The sequence below is a fragment of the Esox lucius genome, chromosome 22 (genome assembly GCF_011004845.1).
Source record: "Esox lucius isolate fEsoLuc1 chromosome 22, fEsoLuc1.pri, whole genome shotgun sequence".
Classification (NCBI taxonomy): Eukaryota; Metazoa; Chordata; class Actinopteri; order Esociformes; family Esocidae; genus Esox; species Esox lucius.
Window position 1 is genome coordinate 9816808 of NC_047590.1, and position 20452 is coordinate 9837259.

The 20452-nt window shown below is 46.2% G+C and overlaps 1 protein-coding gene across 6 annotated transcripts in view; it reads left to right on the forward strand.

Annotated features, from left to right (window-relative positions):
- Positions 1-20452, forward strand: part of dmd (dystrophin) — a 171962-nt gene that overhangs the window by 149742 nt on the left and 1768 nt on the right. For 3 of the 6 annotated variants that reach the window (XM_034289748.1, XM_034289749.1, XM_029116727.2), the window contains 16 exons: positions 418-456; positions 7957-8018; positions 8666-8740; positions 8950-9151; positions 9268-9353; positions 9664-9821; positions 11453-11619; positions 11917-12028; positions 12548-12684; positions 14510-14548; positions 15136-15201; positions 17832-17897; positions 18854-19012; positions 19148-19391; positions 19613-19727; positions 19941-20030. In XM_034289748.1, coding sequence (XP_034145639.1) covers positions 418-456; positions 7957-8018; positions 8666-8740; positions 8950-9151; positions 9268-9353; positions 9664-9821; positions 11453-11619; positions 11917-12028; positions 12548-12684; positions 14510-14548; positions 15136-15201; positions 17832-17897; positions 18854-19012; positions 19148-19391; positions 19613-19727; positions 19941-20030 — 1817 coding nt within the window. Of the gene's footprint in view, positions 1-417; positions 457-3882; positions 4095-7956; positions 8019-8665; positions 8741-8949; positions 9152-9267; positions 9354-9663; positions 9822-11452; positions 11620-11916; positions 12029-12547; positions 12685-14509; positions 14549-15135; positions 15202-17831; positions 17898-18853; positions 19013-19147; positions 19392-19612; positions 19728-19940; positions 20031-20452 lie in introns of those variants that run through there. The other 3 variants (XM_029116730.2, XM_029116732.2, XM_029116731.2) reach the window with 3 other exon arrangements.

Consider the following 20452-nt stretch of genomic DNA (forward strand, 5'->3'; position numbering starts at 1 on the left):
ACAATGAGTGTCTGAATCTGCAGCTTGCTTTTCTGTTCACGCGTCTTGGTTGGAAAGGGAAGCAGCAAGAGTTCTTTTGCGCTTGTTTGGCATTTAATGTCACTGGATGTAAAGCACTGTGGTGCAGATAAGGCATTGTGACATTGAGTTCCTGATTGTCTGTGTGTGTGTGTGTGTGTGTGTGTGTGTGTGTGTATCGCATCAAGTCCAAGTGTAATTGGATGTATTAACACGGTGTCGCTGCTTTACTTTAACAACAAAGCATGTCCAGTGGTGCAGTCACTTTTATAACATGTGTTGGAGGAACAGAGAGAGAGAATGAGTGAGAGAGTACAGGCGTGAGTGGGAGAGAGAATATGAGCACTGGGGGGGGGGGGGGAGTGTGAGAGAGTGACAGCTGTTCCTCTCCGTACACAGAGAGAAAACACCAGAAGACCTGACCCAGACCCTCTATGAGTGAGTGACAGCACAGCGCAGGACACTGTGACTCACACACACACATTCACACACACTACCGACACACACCACAGTTACTGTAACACTACACATTTCTTACTCACTAGTCCCTCCGGCCTAACTACACCAACATACTAACATACTCTACATCTACTATGCCATTAGTTAGCTGCTATTAGCTCGCATGTTGTATCTGTTGGATAAAACTGGAATAATATACTGTTCACAGATTACTAACACACACATACACAGACAGTCTGTCTCACCTGGTCCGCATCCCGAGGTTGTTTGAATTACACAGGAGAGTGTGTGGTCCTGATTCCGTTGGTCGTTGGAGCAGTCTGAGCGGTCGGCTGTGAATGATGATACTTTATGTGATTATTCTAATGGAGGCGCGGCTCTTCGGGCAGGAAAAACCAGCATGTGAATTGTCTGTCCGCATCAAAACAGTTATTCTCTTGGCTAATAGGGCAGACGTGCTTACTGGAAGTGTACAGGGCAGATCCCTGGTGTGCGTCCAGACAGCCTGATTGGTTGGACGGGCTGATGGGCCTTTCTTACAGCCTCCCCAAAATGTTCCTGCTAAATGGTACCGTATTATTCATTGCACGTAAAGCTAAAGGAACTGCTGATTTAAGTCTGTGTTAACATACAAACTAGAGGTGGCTAAGGGACGTTTCAGCCTAGGACACGGTTGAGATATTAGGGAAGGTCACTGCCGACCAGCTGAAGCTAGGGGCTATTGACCAGTGGAGGTCAGATTTAATGGGGCGGAGAACTTAGGACATGGTGGAGAAGGGGATCTTAGAACATATAGGCCTGGGGACAGTTGGTAGCAGACTGGCTGAGGCTGGGACCCTAGAGCTGCTAACGTAGGGCCTGGCTGAGAACCTGAAAGCAGATCTGACTCCTGACCTCACAGGGTTACTTACCGCGGGCCTCATGACTGTGGCTCCACAACTGGAGTGGGAGTGTCCTTAAGTAGGACATGTTGATGCTCTGGCAGAGGGGGAAGCAGATATTGGTGTGACCAGGGGGCAGAACGGACCTTTGGGTTGAAGATGGATGTCAGTCAGTGAAGCAGCTCGGCAACCTGAGGGGAGATGACGCTCCTGATACCCTTGCAGATGCAGTGTAGTGGACGTTCTGGGTTGGTGATAGCGGCCCTACCTTGGGGCGGGCTGGAGCAAAGATGATTTGGGAAGTTCCTGGTCTTCCTCAATCATCCCAGGAAGAGTATCTCTGGTGTCAGAACATGACATTGAGGCCTGTGACTTAACACCTAGGTCTGTCCACTATAGTGCTACCCAGTCAGAACTCGGTGCTGAGGCCTGTGACTTAACACCTAGGTCTGTCCACTATAGTGCTACCCAGTCAGAACTCGGTGCTGAGGCCCGTGACTTAACACCTAGGTCTGTCCACTATAGTGCTACCCAGTCAGAACTCGGTGCTGAGGCCTGTGACTTAACACCTAGGTCTGTCAGATAGAGCACCCAGATTGGCTGCATGGGCGGTTAGCTGACTGGCCTTAACGCCAGTTGGCCTGAATTGAACTGATAATTAACCTTCATTTTGCAGTACGTGGTAGAAAGAGTAAAGGTCCAGGTAGTGTTTTCAGGAGTATACTTTTTCCCCAATGTTCTAATCTAGGGACCACTGGAACTACTCTGTTTTCTTAGCAAAAAATAATGAAAATGAGGGTGAAGTAGGCAACACTGCATTTATTTCAGCATTCCACCCACACAATTCCCTTGATACCGTTTTTGTTTAATAACCTAAATTAAACATTCTGTCTCGTATTTAGTCTATGAACTTTAGGATAATAGGACAATAATTAAGTCAACTGTGTTGGTAGTTTGAAAAAGTGTGGTATAGTATACAGTGGATATAAAAAGTTTACACACCCCTGTTAAAATGCCTGGTTTTTGTGATGTAAAAGAATGAGACAAAGATATATCATGTCAGAAATGTTATATATATAATGTGACCTATAATGTGAACAATTCAATTGAAAAACTAACTGAAATCTTCGGGGGGGAAAACAATTAAATAAAAACCTTACAAAAACTGGTTGCTCGTACAATAACCTGGTTGCTTACTATGTCCAAGGCTTTACACCCCCTTATAACTGGGGATGTGGCTGTGTTCAGAATGAACCAATCACATTCAAACTCATGTTAAATAGAAGTCATTACACACCTGCCATCATTAAAAGTGACTCTGATTAATCACAAATAAAGTTCAGCTGTTCTAGTAGGATTTCCTGACATTTTCGTAGTTGCATCTTAGAGCAAAAGCCATGGTTCACAGAGAGCTTCCAAGAGGCCTACAGCAACATTAAAGGAACTGTAGAAATTTCTGGCAAGTACTGGCTGGGTGCAACATGTGACAACAATCTCCTGTAATCTTCATATGAATGAGCTATAGGGTAGGGTGGCAAGACAACCTTTTCTTACAAAGAAAAACATTCAAGCGAGGCTGAAATTTGCAAAAACAAACATCAAGTCCCCCAAAAGCACGTGGGAAAATGTGTTATGGTCTGATGAAACCAAGGTTTAACTTTTTGGCCATAATTCCAAAAGGTATGTTTGGCGCAAAAACAACACTGTACATCACCCAAAGAACACCATACCCACAGTGAAGCATGGTGGTGGCAGCATCATGCTTTGGGGCTGTTTTGCTTCAGCTGGAGGGAATTATGAACAGTTCCAAATACCAGGCAATTTTGGCACAAAACCTTCAGGTGTCCGTTAGAAAGCTGAAGATGAAGTTCACCTTTCAGCACGACAATGACCCAAAGCACACATCCAAAACCACAAACGCATGGCTTCACCAGAAGAAGATTAACATTTTGGAATGGCCCAGCCAGACCCCAGACCTGAATCCAATTGAACATCTGTGAGGTGCACAGGAGATGTCCTCGCAATCTGACACATTTGGAGCGCTTTTGCAAAGAAGAGTGGGCAAATATTGCCACTCCTAAACAAAAAGACTGAGTGCTGTAATAAAATCAAAAGGTGCTTCAACAAAGTATTAGTTTAAGGGTGTGCACACTTATGCAACCAGGTTATTGTGCGTTTTTTATTTTTCCCCCTCAGAAATGTCAGTTTGTTTTTCAATTGAATTGTTCAGTTATAGGTCACATTAAAGGTGGAAAACGTTCTGACATGATTTATCTTTGTCTCATTCTTTTACATCACAAGAACCTGGCATTTTAACAGGGGTGTGTAGACTTTTTACATCCACTGTATTTTAACATGGGAATAGCTGAAAACGAATCGGTGTAGGTGAACTTTATAAACTCTTAAGTCCTTGCCCTGAAAAAACCTCTTTCTCCTCTCCTCATTCAGGAGAGTAAAACATTTCTCCTCTCAGCTGAGAGTGGAGAGAGCTCCTTATTGAATAGAATGGGGGAAGGGAGGAAGCAGAAAGCATAGCTCCTCCTAGTCTGGCCAGTACAGCCAGCCCCTGCGAACTGCTTGCGGGAACGGAACACAGCTAGATCGGACGTTTTCTCAAACAGAGGACGGTTCGAGGATAATCACCCCGGTTCGGAATCCGCCGTTTTTGGTGGGCTTTTCTAAATATAATTTGGATCTGCGATCAAAACGGCAAGCGATGAGGGAGCAGCTAAGAAAGTAAGTGCGGGGCAATGCATCTGCAGAACGAATGCAGTAAGATAGATTCGACTACTGCCCGTTCGGAGAGAATGTGTTGGCGTGCCTGGCAAGTAGAGGACGCAGTGAAAGGAGGCAGGCAGGCTTCTTGTGTAGTGATCGACCAACAGAGCCAGTGGCGGCAGCTCACAGATGTGTTGGTGTTTAGCTGTTAGCTAAGCTAGCCAAGCCCAGCAGGTGTTCGGAAGGACCACAAAAGCTTCCAGTCCCCCCACCAGGGCGACACGATCAGGGGTGTTTATGGCCCTCCAGTCGGTATCGAGACATGATTCTCTGAATCTTTGGGGTAATGGAGGGTGTTGAGGAGTAGTCGTCATGCTGCTCGCTTCGCACCCTTTTTATTTAATTATTTCCTATAATTTAATTATTATCGGTGTATGTTTTTATTTAATTGAAAATGTCCAGCCACGGTGACGGCGTCCGTCGAGCATTCCTTCACACACACAGAGGGTAAACATCACCTTGGTGCGATAACGACGGTGATATTGGCAGTGATTTAACGCTTATCGTATTCCGCTATTTTTTGTGTTCTCAAACCGAGAGGGGCCGTTGATTATGTATATATGTTTTTTAGCAAACGGTCTCAAAAAGGTAGTGAGCTGAGCAGCGGAAAACATTTCCAATCGACCTGTCTGTGTTTAATCATGAGGTTATTCTCTTTCTCAGCACTGAATGGAGAACTGGATGCTGCTTTTTATAATACCATATATGAATGCCTTACTTGTACCAAACTAAGTGTACCGTTCATTTTAGATGACATTATTGTAATCGCGAAATAAAGCAGCAATTATTTGGGGTCCGGCAGATTTTTTTGGCAGAAATGTGACTGCAGGTTTTGGTGCGTGTAATGTGTGTGGGCGCGCGTGCGTGCTTGCCCTTACAAAATAGAGCTCGAGTGAGAGATCTAAAACATATCTTGCTTTTCTATTCTTTTACCTCCGCTTGGAAGACAATGATGTGCCTAGGCACGTTTGAGTATTCTTCAGTGGTGTATGTGTGTGTAAGGATCATATATCAAGTGCGTTTGCTTGTGTGTAGACGTTAATGATTCCCAGGAAGAGGTTAAACATACACTTTTTGTCATTAGTATAGAATTTTTACTGTGTAATGTGCTATTTATTATTCTGCACATGATAGCACAAATGGGGTTAAAGATTAACTAGTTATAGTATTAATGCAGAATTCATACATGATGCACATGTCATCTCAAATGTATGGAAAGAATGAAGCATTCTGTTCAGAAAAGGCCTGATGGAAATTCCATGTTTTTAGATTGTTAGTAATTCCAGAATTTCCCAAACTTTTGATGGGAAGGTGGGTTTTGTAAAGTGTGTGTGTGTTTGTGTTTGTGCTTTGCCTTGTGTGTGTATGTGAGGCTAGTTGCAAGTTTTGATTTTATGTACATGATGTATCCCGCTCATATGCCACCGTTCACTGCTGACCATTGATCTATTACCATTTAGTAATGAGGTTGCCAAGTGTGTGGACATGGGTGTGGTCTCCGGTTGGGCAATACTCTATGGCTGCCCACCGCCCACCAGGACAGTTCACCAGACGTTTGGTTGGCCTAAGCCCTGGGCTCTGCCTTGCTTGTTGTACACATTTGCTTTAAAACATCTTTGCAAATTGGTTATTACGAGGCAGCCACTCAACAAGGACGTACCCTTGTTAATTTCTTCAGGATTCATTAAGGCAAGCCCCACCAGGAGAAGCTACTATTAGCTTCCATTCTTTCCCGCTGTATAATTAGCAGGTAAATGGTAGGCTGCTTGACCCCGCAGGGACACGGAAAACAAAGCCTTTGAAACATGGACCACATGATAATAATGAACCTTGCGCTGCACCTGGCCACAACCGGCCCTGAACTTAGACCGGCAGACTTACATCGGCGTCGGGGCTGCCAACGGGCCCTCAGGACAACGTCTTCACCATGTTGCAGGGAGAAGAGAAGCTACTGTGTTAGGGCAGACAAACCGACAGAGAATGAGAGGGGCCGACAGACAGAAAGGCTGGCGGACAGAGAGACAGACGAGCTGACAGACAGGTGCCCGGGCAGACAGAAGGAAGGCAGGGATGCAGACCGGTCGTCCTAAAAGAGGTTGACATCTTTATGTGAAACACAGATTGCTGGTCACAGAAAGGACACAAACTGAATAATGAATGGCTCTGGCCTAGTGTGCTGCCACACACACACACTGGGCCATATTGCTCTAGTCGCACAGTAGCTACAGTTTGCATAACAGGGATATCTGGATTATCACTGCTGTTATTTTAGATTTTCGACAGAGCAGCTGGTTGACTGTCTTGGAGGGAGAGAGGGTGCGAGAGTGTGGGAGAGGGTGGGAGAGGGTGGGAGAGTGTGGGAGAGGGTGGGAGAGATGGCAATATAGGGACAAATAGTCTTCATTATCATCATGTCCTAACATCGATCTTTGTTTAAGGTGGACCTGAAATCAGGGTTGGGGCCAAAGGAGCCAGTTTCAGAATGAAGGCTTTACTGTGTCCAACAGTACGATTAACATTTCACATGGCGATAATTAAACCATCCAGGTCTTATTTTGGGGGAAAAACTGTAATTCTCACAGTCTGTTGAGCATTTTATCTTAGCATGACAATGATTACAAATATACCTCCTTAAAATTGACAAACGGTTTTATAATACACAGGAGGAGTGTTTTCCTGGAAATGCTTGATGGGATTATTTAGTGTAGTACTCATGTACTTTTTCTATCAGCGTTTTATAAGGACTCATGTAAGCTTTGTGTTGGCTACAATGGCGTAACGACGTAGCGTAGCGCTGGCCTCGTTTGACCTCGGTGAGAAAAGAATAAAAGGGCCATTTTATATTTATGATGACAATGCCTGCACCGAGACACAAAAGCAAGGAGAGTGTATGGAAATCCTGGCCATACATTACCATGTCATAACCAGGCTGTGCCAGTACCACGGTGTCAATAAACAGCCTGGTCTTACTCAGCATACAATGGGGAAAAAACTGACAGGACATTCTGCCTGAACCCCCTGACACATCCCGTCTACACCCACACACACACACACACACACACACACACGCTTACTCATATACACACACACACTCCCTTACTCATACACACTTGTACCCACTCACACCCTATCTTTGTCACACCGACACTTATTCAATCTACTTTGAGCCGTTAGCAGTTGCGAGGAGGTGTGAGGGGTGCATGACACAGCAGAAGAGGAGAGGGGGAGGAGAGGAGAGGTGGAAAGGAGGTGGAGAGAAGGGACAAGGAGAGATGGAAAGTGAAACGGGAGGTGGTAGCTAGTTTTACACTGCCGTCCTTCAGTGGGGGCAGCAGGGAGGCCTGCCCTCTTGGCCAAGGAGACGGAGGTTCATGCTGTGAGTTTTAGTCTTGAGTGCTGTTGGGAAAGCGGCCACCATCAGTGGCCGCTACGCACTGTGACACAGGCCGCGACACACTTCTCACATACACGCGTGCACATTGAATGACACACTTCACAATCACACACACACACATACGCATTAACCAACGCAATTCACAAACACACACACATACGCATTAACCAACACAATTCACACACACACAGAGCGGTGTAGAGTCTGACGTGGTCCACGGAGTCTGACCGTGTGCTGTACCCTTTGTCCTGCTTCAGCACCCTGAGACACATTAACCAACACACCACACGCACACACACTCACACTCACACACAGATTCATTGTGTACCGTTTGCAATCAACACATCTCCCCTGTGGTGTGTGTTTGCGTTGTGTGTCTGTGTGTGTGCGCACATTGTATTGACCTGCATTGTCCTCCGCTTCCAGCCACCAGACACAGACAACATGCTGGGACCATCCCAAGATGGCAGAGCTCTACCAGTCCCTTGGTAAGAACTAATGAAGTCTCCCCGGACCAGACCCGGGGGCAGCATTCCTTCTAACCCGTGGTTCAGACACTAAGGTCTGCTCTGACGGCTGTAAATTAATGGCATCCCTACACTCTCTGCCAGTTTGTGTCTTTGGCCGTCTCGCCAACTCCTTATGGAATTGTGCCTGGCGTGGACAGTGACGTAGACGAGACCCAAACCAGTGATCAAGTGGGCCCTTAATGTGCCATGTGTTTTGTCTCCCCGGGCCATCGAACAAGTTACAACGCCCTGACACCCGCATCCTTTTAAGTTAATTGTCATGTGCAAGTTGTTATTATGTCATTGTACGGGGCAGATCCAATCAGCTGTCGGCACAAAGCAGCAGCCAGCCAGTCCCCGCCGATGGGCGTTTCCCGTTTGAACGTGTCACAGTGACTCCCGTTGGGTCACAGTGGACCGACAGTCCTTTGTCAAATTGAAAGTAGCACCTGTTCCATTTCAGATGCACTTGATTAGATTTGCCCTGTACAATGGAGTAACCACAAGTGTGAACGCCCAAGGGAAGCCAAATGAAGTGCTCCATAAGTAGCGGGCAATGTCTGATGATGGATGTAGAAAGGCTGGTCAGTGGATTTTGTCTCAGAGACTCCCATCTCCCTCTGCAGCCGACCTCAACAACGTGCGTTTCTCTGCGTACCGGACGGCCATGAAGCTGAGACGGTTGCAGAAAGCTCTCTGTCGTAAGTGCCCCACCCCAATCGCAGAGCCACCGTCCTGCGCTGGTTACTCTCTACCCCTTTCGTCATCCACTTTCTCTTTGTCGTCTGTGTCCTCCTGCTCCTCTTCATCCTCCATTTATCTTCTCCTCCCCCTGTCTCCATCCTGTACTACCTCATTTTGAATTTGGCAAACCCATCCGGGTTAACACCTCCCCCCTACCCCTGTCCAGTGGACCTCCTGGGAATGCCCGCGGCATGTGAGGCCTTTGAGCAGCACGGCCTGAAGCAGAATGACCAGTTGATGGACATCGTTCAGGTGGGCACGTGCCTGACCAGTCTCTACGAGAAGCTGGACCAGCAGCACGGCAACCTGGTCAACGTTCCGCTGTGTGTCGACATGTGTCTCAACTGGCTGCTGAACGTATACGACACGTATGTACAAACGCACGCACGCGCGCGGAAACACGGGCACCAATGCACATACATGAAATCTATACTGATACATGTTCGTACCTACGAATTAATTTCATTTGCTGTTGATTTTACAGTGGAAGAAGTGGCAAAATCCGAACTCTGTCCTTTAAAACTGGGATCATCTCTCTCTGCAAAGCACACCTGGAGGACAAGTACAGATGTAGGTCCTGAGTTTTCTGTTTGTCCTAACAAGCTGTGGCATGAACACACAATGGAACGACACCATGTAGGAACAGCCTTGTCCAGATTAACCGACTGACTGGCTCTTGGAATGCGTAGGTCCGGGTTCCGTGTACTGGTAGAGCTGTTCACACTCTGTTCTGTCACTGAGCTTACACAGAGCTTAAATCTGTGTATTCATGTTTCCTTCATCTCTCTCTATCTTTCTGTGTCTCTCTCTCTCTCAATTTCTCTCTCACCGTGTCCTCCCCCCCTCCTGTTCTCCCTCTCGTTGTCTTGCCCCCTTCCAGTCATGTTCAGGCAGGTAGCCAGTGCCACGGGTTTCTGTGACCAGCGCAGGCTGGGTCTTCTCCTTCATGACTCCATCCAGATCCCCCGACAGCTGGGAGAGGTGGCCTCATTTGGGGGCTCCAACATCGAGCCCAGTGTCCGCTCCTGCTTCCAGTTTGTATGTGGCACTCTATCTGTAGTCATCACGCGGATGTTATGTGATACTCTTACAAATGTTATGTGATACTCATACAGATGTTATGTGATACTCATACAGATGTTATACCCATACAGATGTATAAACCACCTGACATTATAACTCTGCTGTAGTCACATGGTACACATGCATTTAAAGGGAATACCACACCCCGACGCGGGAAAACGGCTTTCGATAAAAGTGTTTAGTCAGGAAAAGATATGCTGCTGGCATGGTTGATCAGGACACCAGCAGTACATTGCACTCTTAAAATCCCATAAATAAAACGACCAGGGTGTCCGTGGGCCTGTGGACTTCTGGGAAGACGCGAGTTAGAATCAGACCTGATTTATAATCTGTTGGTCCGCTAGGCGTACTGAAGGTCTAGGGCGCAGCAAACCGGTTCCTCTAAGGTTATCAGTAACGCACGGCCCATCTGTCAGCCGCTGGAAATCACTTCTCTGTAGTCTCCACGGCATCTGTTTCCCACAGTAAATATGTCCACGGAGAATATGTAGAGTGGGACAGAATACCCTGATGGTCCTGACCAGAAGAGAACAGCTTTTAGGATACAAATCACACAAATAGTGTGTAGACACATCATGCTATGCATAATTTAACAGTATATAGACTGTACAGTGCCTTTGGGAAGGTATTCAGCCTCCTTCACATTCTCCGCATTTTGTTGTGTTATAGATTAGAACCCACTGGGCACTCTAACAAACCTTCAGAGTTTCTCTGCAGAGATGGGAGAACGTGCCAGAAGGAAAACTATGGAGCACTCCATCAATCAGGTCTGGATGGTAAAGTGGCTAGGCGGAAGCCACTCATTAGTAAAATGCGTATGACATGCTGCCTTACAGACTGTAAGCATAAAGGAAAAATATCCTTTAGTCTTTTGTCTAATGAGAACAAAATTGACAATTTGGCCTAAATGCAAAGTGCTTACATCTGGTGAAAACAAGGTACTTCTCATCACCTGGCTAATACCAACCCTAGGGTGAAGCATGGTAGTGGGAGCTTCATGCTATGGGGATACTTCTCAGCGGCAAGGACTGGGTGACTGGTCAAAATTAATGGAAGGATGAATGGAGCAAATGCAGAGATCCTTGAGGAAAACCTGATCCAGAGGACACAGGACCTCAGACTGGGGTGACAACACAGGACCTCATCAGCATGACAACAACCCAAAACACACAGCCAACACAATGCTGGTCTTTTTTGGGCATTGTCGTTTATTGTGTGTAGATTGATATAAAAAAAAAATATATAAATAAAATGAAGTCTATAACACAACAAAATGTGGATAAAGTGAGGGGGTCTGAATACTTTCCTAAGGGACTGTTCATACTGAATATACAGTATACACACACACACACTCAGTATACAGTATAGACCATAGATTCCTCCGTCTGTCCTGTTAGTCAGTCCTCTCCTCTTGCCGTAGATCCTCCATTATTATCCTAAGAATCTAGAGCCTGAGGCGGCCGCCCATGCTCCTGATTTGGTCGATTATTTATTAATTTCCTGTTCAGAAGGCCAATAACAAGCCAGAGCCAGAGGCCGCTGTGTTCCTGATTGGCCTGTTACTAATTTATTTCCCCATCTAACAGGCCAATAACAAGCCAGAGCTCGAGGCGGCCATGTTTCTGGACTGGATGCGTCTGGAGCCTCAGTCAATGGTGTGGCTGCCCGTATTGCACCGGGTGGCGGCGGCGGAGACGGCCAAACACCAGGCCAAGTGCAACATCTGCAAGGAGTGTCCTATCATCGGCTTCAGGTACACAGCTGCTCCTCTGGCCCGCCCTCAGGTCCCCCCTGTCCCCCTCTGTTTCTCTCTTTCTCCGTCATTCCTCTCCTCTCTCTCTCTCTCTGCCCATCTCTTTCTAGTTTCTCTTTTTCGCGTCCCTCCGTTTGTTTCTTTGTCGCTCTTTATTGAGCTACATGAACATGGTGAATATTAAACCGCTTTTCCAAATGGAGTACACTTCTCTACTAGGGTGTCAGAGTTATACCCCCTCGCCCGCCGGTCTCTTCGTAACCCCTTTTGTCTGTCCCTGTCCTCGTATTTCCCCAGGTACCGAAGCTTAAAGCACTTTAACTATGACATCTGTCAGAGCTGCTTCTTCTCCGGCCGTGTGGCCAAAGGACATAAGATGCAGTACCCGATGGTGGAATACTGTACACCGGTAAGTTGCCCTTTGATGACGAATCAAAGTCGGCGACACTCACAGGTTCACAACAGACACCACAAGTACTGAGGCCAGAAGTCCCATTCAGAACGACTGTAGCCTGTATCTGTAATATTAAAATGTTGCTCTTTAATGGTTTTGATCTTTTTTTTTTGTACTGAGAGAACAGCGAGGAGTCGGGAGGGGGGAGGTTGAATGTGGGACATGTGTGCGTTTAATTTTAAAGTAGTGTTTTGTGTAACATGAGATAAAGGGAAAAACTGTATTTACTGGGCCCATGAACCTGTATAAATACAGTAAATCTGTCTCTTTCCTGGCAGTCTGAAGTGGTTGTTACACTGTAAATACTATTTAACAACAGTCACATAAACCTGAATCGCACGTATCACTGAGGCTGTACGTGTGTGTCAGAGTGGGTGGGCGTGTGTGTGTGTGTGTGTGTTTGGGCGTGTCCGGCTGTGGAGTGGACCTGTAGATTCAGCCTGTGAACAACGTTGTCTTTGTGCCATGCTCCAGACGACGTCTGGGGAGGACGTGCGAGACTTTGCCAAGGTGCTGAAGAACAAATTCAGGACCAAGCGATACTTCGCTAAGCACCCCCGCATGGGCTACCTACCCGTTCAGACCATCCTGGAGGGAGACAACATGGAGACGTGAGTCCTGACACACACACACACACACACACACACTCACTCTCCATCCCTTTGACTGGCGATATAATCAAAGCCAAGAATCTAAACAATTAATGTAGTATAGGCCTGCAGGCATGTATTCAGCCATCTCTTCACCTATTACCTCCTGAACACACAGAGCTCACACTTGCTGTTTGAAGAATCATAGAGAAATGGAGAGAAATCCTCAGCCAGCCGAGTATGCACACTAAAAACAACGAGTGTGTCTTATCAGGAGTGTGTGTTTAAGTGTGGTGTGCAAAGGTTTTTTTTAGGCACCTGAAAGTCAAACTGAAGTCATTTATTTGGTTGTGCATTTTAAGTGTTTATTTGTGTAAAAAAAAAAAAATACACATATATGTACAGGTCCAGAAGAAATTAAGAGACCACTGCACCTTTTTCTTTTCTTTCCAAAAAAGTCAAAAAAAAAAGGAAAGTTTTGAGTGAGGAACAGAAGCGTTCAATTTGCAGTGGTCTCTTAATTTTAACCCTTCTGTTCCTCACTCAAAACCTTCCTTTTTTTCTTTTATTTTTTTTTTTGAAAGAAAAGAAAAAGGTGCAGTGGTCTCTTAATTTTTTCCGGAGCTGTATATATAATATTCATGTATGTATAAATATGTATTTAAATATATTATATATAAAATACATTATAATTAAAACACTTACTACCCACATAATTGGCCTTAGTTCGACTTTGATTTATCTAAGACTTTTGCACAGTACTGTATATGTTGTGTGTGTGTGTGTGTGTGTCTAATTGTCCTTGGCCTTGTTTCTTTACTGGGTGAAATTCAGTGTGTGTGGATGATTAATTTTTTCTTGCTCTAATACATTCAGTGGGGCTTGTTTGATGTCAGGACATACTTGTGAGTGTCGGCGTGTGTGTCTGTGTGCTCTGCTGTGTGTGTGTGTATGTGTTCAAACATGCATGAAGACAAGTCTGGTCTATTCCTTTTCAGGGTTCGGTGCTAGGTTCTGTTTCACCGACACAGACAAAGGGGAGGGGGTGTACTGTATGGCCAATATACCACAGCTATGGGTTGTTCTCAGGTATGACACGATACAAAGCCTGGATCCTGCCCTTAGCTTTGGTATATTGTCCATACAACACAAAGCCTGGATCCTGCCCTTAGCTGTGGTATATTGGCCATACAACACAAAGCCTGGATCCTGCCCATAGCTGTGATATATTGTCCATACAACACAAAGTCTGGATCCTGCCTTTAGCTGTGGTATATTGTCCATATAACACACAGCCTGGATCCTTATAGCTGTTTTAAACTAGTCACCAGGCACAGTAGAAGTCCTCCACATGGTCTCATATACCAGGCTTTCAGACAATCTGCATTCAGGGTTCCAACGTTTGAACCATACGGTTTCTAAACGCCATTCTACCATCTTTCATATGTTGGAATGTACATGTATGACTAATTCCTAATCCATGGACACATGTTCACCCATACACACAGTAGCGCGCCCCCACATTGCAGGGCAGTAGCTTCTCTCACAAACTTGGAACAGACTGTGTGGCTGATAGTAGATGGAACTGTAAAGTGTGTGTGTGGGAATGTTAGTGATGTATATGTGAAGTGTGTGTGTGGGGTGGGGGGGTCGTTGATTGTGAATATGTGTCTGTAAAGTGTGTGTGGGAGTGATAGTGAAGATGTATCTATATAGCGTGTGTGCGCGCGTTTGAGTGTGTGTGTGTGTGTACCTGTTCAGGTGGCTCCTCCTCTCTGCTCGTCATGTGGGTGTCGCCCTCGTACTCCTGCTGCTCTGTCCTCATCTCACCTCTCTTGTCTTTCAGTCCTGTTACTCTGATCAACTTCTGGCCTGTAGAGCATGAGTGAGTACCACACACACACACATACACCCCTTCTCAGGACTACGCACACAAACACACACACCCCGTTCAGTGCCCCCCCCCCCCACGCCAACCCCAACAAGAATGTCCAGTAATTTATAACCCTCATAACAATTCACGCTTCCTGTAGCTGCAGGATTATTTTCCAGCTGTGTTTATCTAGCACAAATTAAGATACGCCGTTTGTGAACACAGACACACACACACACGGGCACATACACACGCACTGTGTTTGTCAGTGTTCATGTCCCTTTGGTGTGCTTCAGCCATTAAGCCCACTAACACACCTCCCACCCTGTCATCCTTTGTCCTGTGGCCTGTCCTCACCCTGTCACCTCCTCACCCTGTCACCTCCTCACCCTGTCACCTCATCACCCTGTCACCTCCTCAGCCTGTCACCCCGTCACAGTGAATGAATAACTCCGCAGGGATACAGTGCCATAGTGTTGACGTGAGTTTCCACTGGATTATATCATCTGACATGTTTGGGGTTTTGTGTGTCTGTCTCTCTCTTTCTCCCTGTGTCTCTCTCCGTCTTCTCCTCTGTCCTGTTCTGTTCCTGTCTCTAGGCCAGCGTCCTCCCCCCAGCTCTCTCACGACGACACCCATTCGCGCATCGAGCATTACGCAAGTCGGTAAGGTGAAAAACCACTGGAAGTTTTCAAACCACTGAGATATAGTAACATAGCGGGAATCTGTCAGTCGTCTACTGACTGACTGACATTAGAGGGACTGTGTGTCTTGAGAGTCTCTGACTGAGTGAACAAACTGAGTGTTGACCTTCAGACCTAGGTTCAACCAGGTGTTCGTATGCATTCCTACACAATGGCCACTTTTCTTCTCCCCTTTATTTACTGAGCTCTCTGTAGCTGTGTGTGCCCGGGGCCTGTAACAAGGTATTCAGTCCAGAGTCATGTGGCTGGCTGTGAATTACCCGCTAACAATAAAGTCAGTGCTGCTCCCTCTGTGCAAACGGCAATAAAATGAGTGGAATGCAACTCCTGAAATGACTCCTTAATCCCTCCACAGTGCATCAGGGCTCGTGTTTCTCTGGTCAAACACTGTGTGAAGAGAACTGGGGTCCGTTTCAGCCCTGCTGAGATATGGGGGGGGGGGGGGGCAAGGGGTGTCTGTTACCACGGGGTGATTGTTGGCTCCACTGGAGGCCATCGAGGCGGCGTCTCAGTCTATGGGTGGGAACGGGCTTTCAAACAGAAAACTATGTGATGAAGTCTTCAGTTTGTTATTTAAGTTTTATTATTTAGATTTTAGTATAAAAAAAAGACACATGTCACCTGTAATACAGCTGTAAGTGGTATTAGAAATATAGGAAATCTGTTGCGAAGCCACAAAGAACATAAATTATGTGATCGTGTCTCAATGTAATCAAGGTATGAAACTGACTTATTTTGAAGTGCTATCTCTTTTTGGGCTTTGTTTAGGCCCGTTTGCCATTGTGCTCAGTTCAATACTGTATTCAAATGATCCAAAAAATTATTAACGAGCGCACTGCTGAATCTATTTGCCTACCATTGATCTATGCTGCAAAATCACCATTGTCACATTATTCACACATACGTCTTGCCTGCCGAACTGCCATCACTTATTAGTTTGTCCACCCTCCCAAGTTTGGGCATGGTGTGTGTGGTGTGAGGTGAGTGTGTGGTGTGTGTGGTGTGAGGTGAGTGTGTGGTGTGAGGTGAGTGTGTGGTGTGTGTGGTGTGAGGTGAGTGTGTGGTGTGAGGTGAGTGTGTGGTGTGTGTGGTGTGAGGTGAGTGTGTGGTGTGAGTGTGTGGTGTGTGTGGTGTGAGGTGAGTGTGTGGTGTGTGTGGTGTGAGGTGAGTGTGTGGTGTGAGGTGAGTGTGTGTGGTGTGAGGTGAGTGTGTGGTGTGAGGTGAGTGTGTGGTGTGTGTGGTGTGAGGTGAGTGTGTGGTGTGAGGTGAGTGTGTGGTGTGTGTGGTGTGAGGTGAGTGTGTGGTGTATGTGGTGTCAACTGGAGGCTGTCTGTGTGCTACGAGAGTGAGGCACATAAGCGTTCAAGTTAGTTGCATGTAAAAATAGAAGTAACTGTTATTTCTGTTTGAACAGGTTAATGATTCATTCATGTTTCATACCTCTTATGCTTACTGGTGGAGGCGACAACCCTTGGATTCAGCCCCATTCTCTACCAGGGGAACCACACGGGGCTGACAGAAAAATAAATCAAATCCTTTTACCTTTATTTATCTAGATCGGTGTATTTCAAATGAAAATGAGACTTTGTGGAGCAAAACGATAGAGATGATTTATGCTGCATAGGTCTCATTTCATTAAACTACTGTATATTTTATCCTTACTGTAATACTTTAATCACCTTACTGTAATAACGTTCTCAGTTAAAACAGTGCAAAACAATTGATGTGAAACAACACGCAGAACCTCATCTAACGTTGCAGGCTACAAAAAAATAAAACAGATGAAAAGATTTGATGATCTGGTTTTTATAATTACTTTGAATCAGTTGCTTGCTGTAGGCTACAGAGCTATAAAAAAAAAACATCTGAAAAACCATTGCTTCATTGTATACAGTGAATATGTATTAATCTGGGTGGTCCAAACCAGAATACTGATTGGCTCCAAGCCAGGGTATATGAGACCATATTCCAAAATGTTTTCTTAAATGTGCTGGCAAACGGTTTAAAACAGCAGTAGGGGACCTCGACCCTCATGCCTTATTGTTTGAGTAGCCAACTGAGAGAACCACATCAAAACATTTCTAATAATCTTGAAGGTAAACAATTACCTGTGTGTGTGTCTGTGTGTATGTGTCTGTGTCTGTGTGTGTGTGTGTGTCTGGTGCCTGTACTACACAGATGTATCATGCCATGGCTCTGAATCTGAGACATGCCTACAGGCTAACTGCAGGGTATTTGTGTGGCTGAGCAAATTACAATTTAAGATTTTTCAGGAAAAAAGTGTCCATTCTAAACCTCATCTAGAAGGTATTGTTGGGAGATGATACATTCTTAACACCAGGATTAAATCAGTTCACTTGAGACCTGTTATAAGCCCATACAGGTTATTTAAGAGAAGGCAAGAGTCAGACAATTGTAACTGGTGCTTTCAACAACACACAAAGGCAAGACTATTAGGCTGAGACTGAACCGTTGTTATAACAACATTGATTCATCGGACTACCAGGCACACCTGATTTGGTGTGCGTGGTAAATATTCACAGGCCTTTAAATGTGACTAGCTTACTAAAATGAATGTCTTCCCCCCACAGGTTAGCTGAAATGGAGAACCGTAATGGATCTTATCTGAATGACAGTATCTCACCCAATGAAAGCATGTGAGCCCACCTCCTTCTTTACATTTTGCTGCTTGATTGGCTTGATTGTTCTGATTTGGCATCTGAAACATTTTACCTCGTAATTTGCTGTCTGTCTGAGCAACGTCTCTTTTAGATGTTTATGTCTACAACAGATGGGGACTGGCACCCCAGGAGTTGTTGTCTTCAAAGGGTTTAGGTTTAGTTTAAATACTCAAAGGAGTCGTTTGTAATTTTGGCAATTCACTCTTCATCTATTTCTCCAGTCAGATGAAGTTGTGAATAACCTTTGTATTTTTCTGTGTTTGAAGAAAGCTGCCATCATGCGTTTGCATAGTTACAAACCTGTGTTGACGCAATGACTGGAAATGTATAGGAACAGCTGATGCATTGGTAAATTCAACTTCCTTAAAATCATCTGACTGTAGGGGAGAAGGAAAGACTCTGAACAGTGTACTAACCAGCCAGTCCTTTTAGTTAACCCTGATGAACCGTTGGCATGTTGACAGAGTTGCAGTAAATACTTTATTAGTTCGTAGGTTGGTCTTCTGTAGACCATGCTTAACGAACCATCCAAGTCAAGTAGCCCAAGTCAGGTATAGTGTGTGGAAAATCTTCCCCCAATCCTTCATTGTGCTCTGTACCCAGTTCTTGCTCAGAGTGCAAGAGATTGAGAGAGAGGGAGAGAGCTAGAGAAATGATTCTCCTCAGCACATCTCTGAAAAAGAGGCTGGATATGTTGAATTTAAACCATCCCATTACATTCTCCATTTCGCTAGCCATCATGAGCACAGATGATTCATGATAACCTCAGAGTGGATAAATCAACACAGGTCTGTGGTGGGTGGCGCCTACCTAACTAGAGCTTTGGCCCGTCTCCCTCCCGCTCTCTCTAGCCTAGCGTTGCACTGACGATGAGGGCTTGTGTGCCTGCAAGCCCGTTGACTCCCTCTCTATCCCTCTGTGTCGCACTGTAGTGATGATGAACACCTGTTGATTCAGCACTACTGTCAGAGCCTGAACCAGGGCTCCCCACCCAGCCAGCCGCGCAGCCCCGCCCAGATCCTCATCTCCATGGAGAGCGAGGAGAAGGGCGAACTGGAGAGAGTGCTCAACGACCTGGAGTCGGAAAACAGGTGAGTCGGGGATGGAGGAAGCGAGCGCAGCCCATTGATGCGCGCACGCACACACACACACACACCCATACACAGAGACGCGCGTCACGGTTGAAGCCCTCGGTAACACACTCTGTGACCGTCTTCCACCTTCAGGAAGCTGCAGGCGGAGTACGACAAGTTGAAGAAGGCCCACGACCACAGGGGTCTGTCCCCGCTCCCGTCGCCCCCAGAGATGCTGCCCGTGTCGCCCCAGAGCCCGCGGGACGCCGAGCTGATTGCTGAGGCTAAGCTGCTCCGGCAACACAAAGGACGGCTGGAGGCCCGCATGCAGATCCTGGAGGACCATAACAAACAGCTGGAGTCCCAGCTACACCGCCTCAGACAGCTACTGGAACAGGTCGAAAACAATGGACTTTCCCCCTGATCTGTTTGCGCGTCACGTTTTCCTGTTGTGTTCCGTCGCTGTGATTGGCCGCGGTCATGGTCATGTGTTTGAACGCCATTTTGTGGCTATTGCCAAAGAGTAGGAGGCCTGTTAGTAAAATGTCATTCAGAGCGGGAAAGCTGTTGACAGGATTTCACGATGGTGGCGAGTTATACGCGTGTTTCTCTCTTCAGACGGACTCCAGGGTGAATGGTACAACGTTGTCCTCTCCATCCACCTCGTCCCAGCGCTCCGACAACAGCCTGCCTCTGATGCGTGTGGCCGGCAGCCAAACCACTGACACCATGGGTGAGACCGGAACGGGACTTTTTTCTAATGATGTGGAGTTGTAACTACGTTGTTTCTTTTGTGTGACTACACAGTCTGGTGGTAAAAAGGATGTCCTTTTCTGTGATACCACGGCTTGTATGCTGGTTACAAAAGGAGGTTTGTTTTAAACATATTGTCTTGTCACCCAAGACACTGTCTTAATCTGGTGGGAATATCCACTTTCTGTTGTAGGTGACGATGAGCTGTCGAGTCCGTCCCAAGATGCATTAGGGCTGGAGGAAGTCATGGAGCAGCTAAATAACTCGTTCCCCCATAGCCAAGGTAGGACACGTGTGCAAACGCACGTGCACATGCGCGCGCACACACACTGTCCAATGTCATAATTACTCTCTATCAAACTCCATACACAGCACATGTTTGAACTATAAGCCAGAAGTTTAAACTTTAAATTATTGACAACCGCTGTGAATTGTACATCTGACACGATGGCCTTCTTAAAGTACATGGAGTTTTTCCTCCCAGGCCTCTGATCTTTCCCTCATTCCGCTTTCTTCCTCTGCTCCCTTCTCCTTGTTCTGTGTTGACGTGACCCAGGAGGGCGAAGGGGAAACCAATGAGAGGTCAGTGGGGTTGCCAGCCCTGTCTGTCTTCCTCCTCTGGCTAGTTCCTCCTATTCTGTCTCCTCCCTCGTCTCGTCCATTTCTTTCTTTTTACGTCCACACGTCTTATTCTCTCTGTCATGT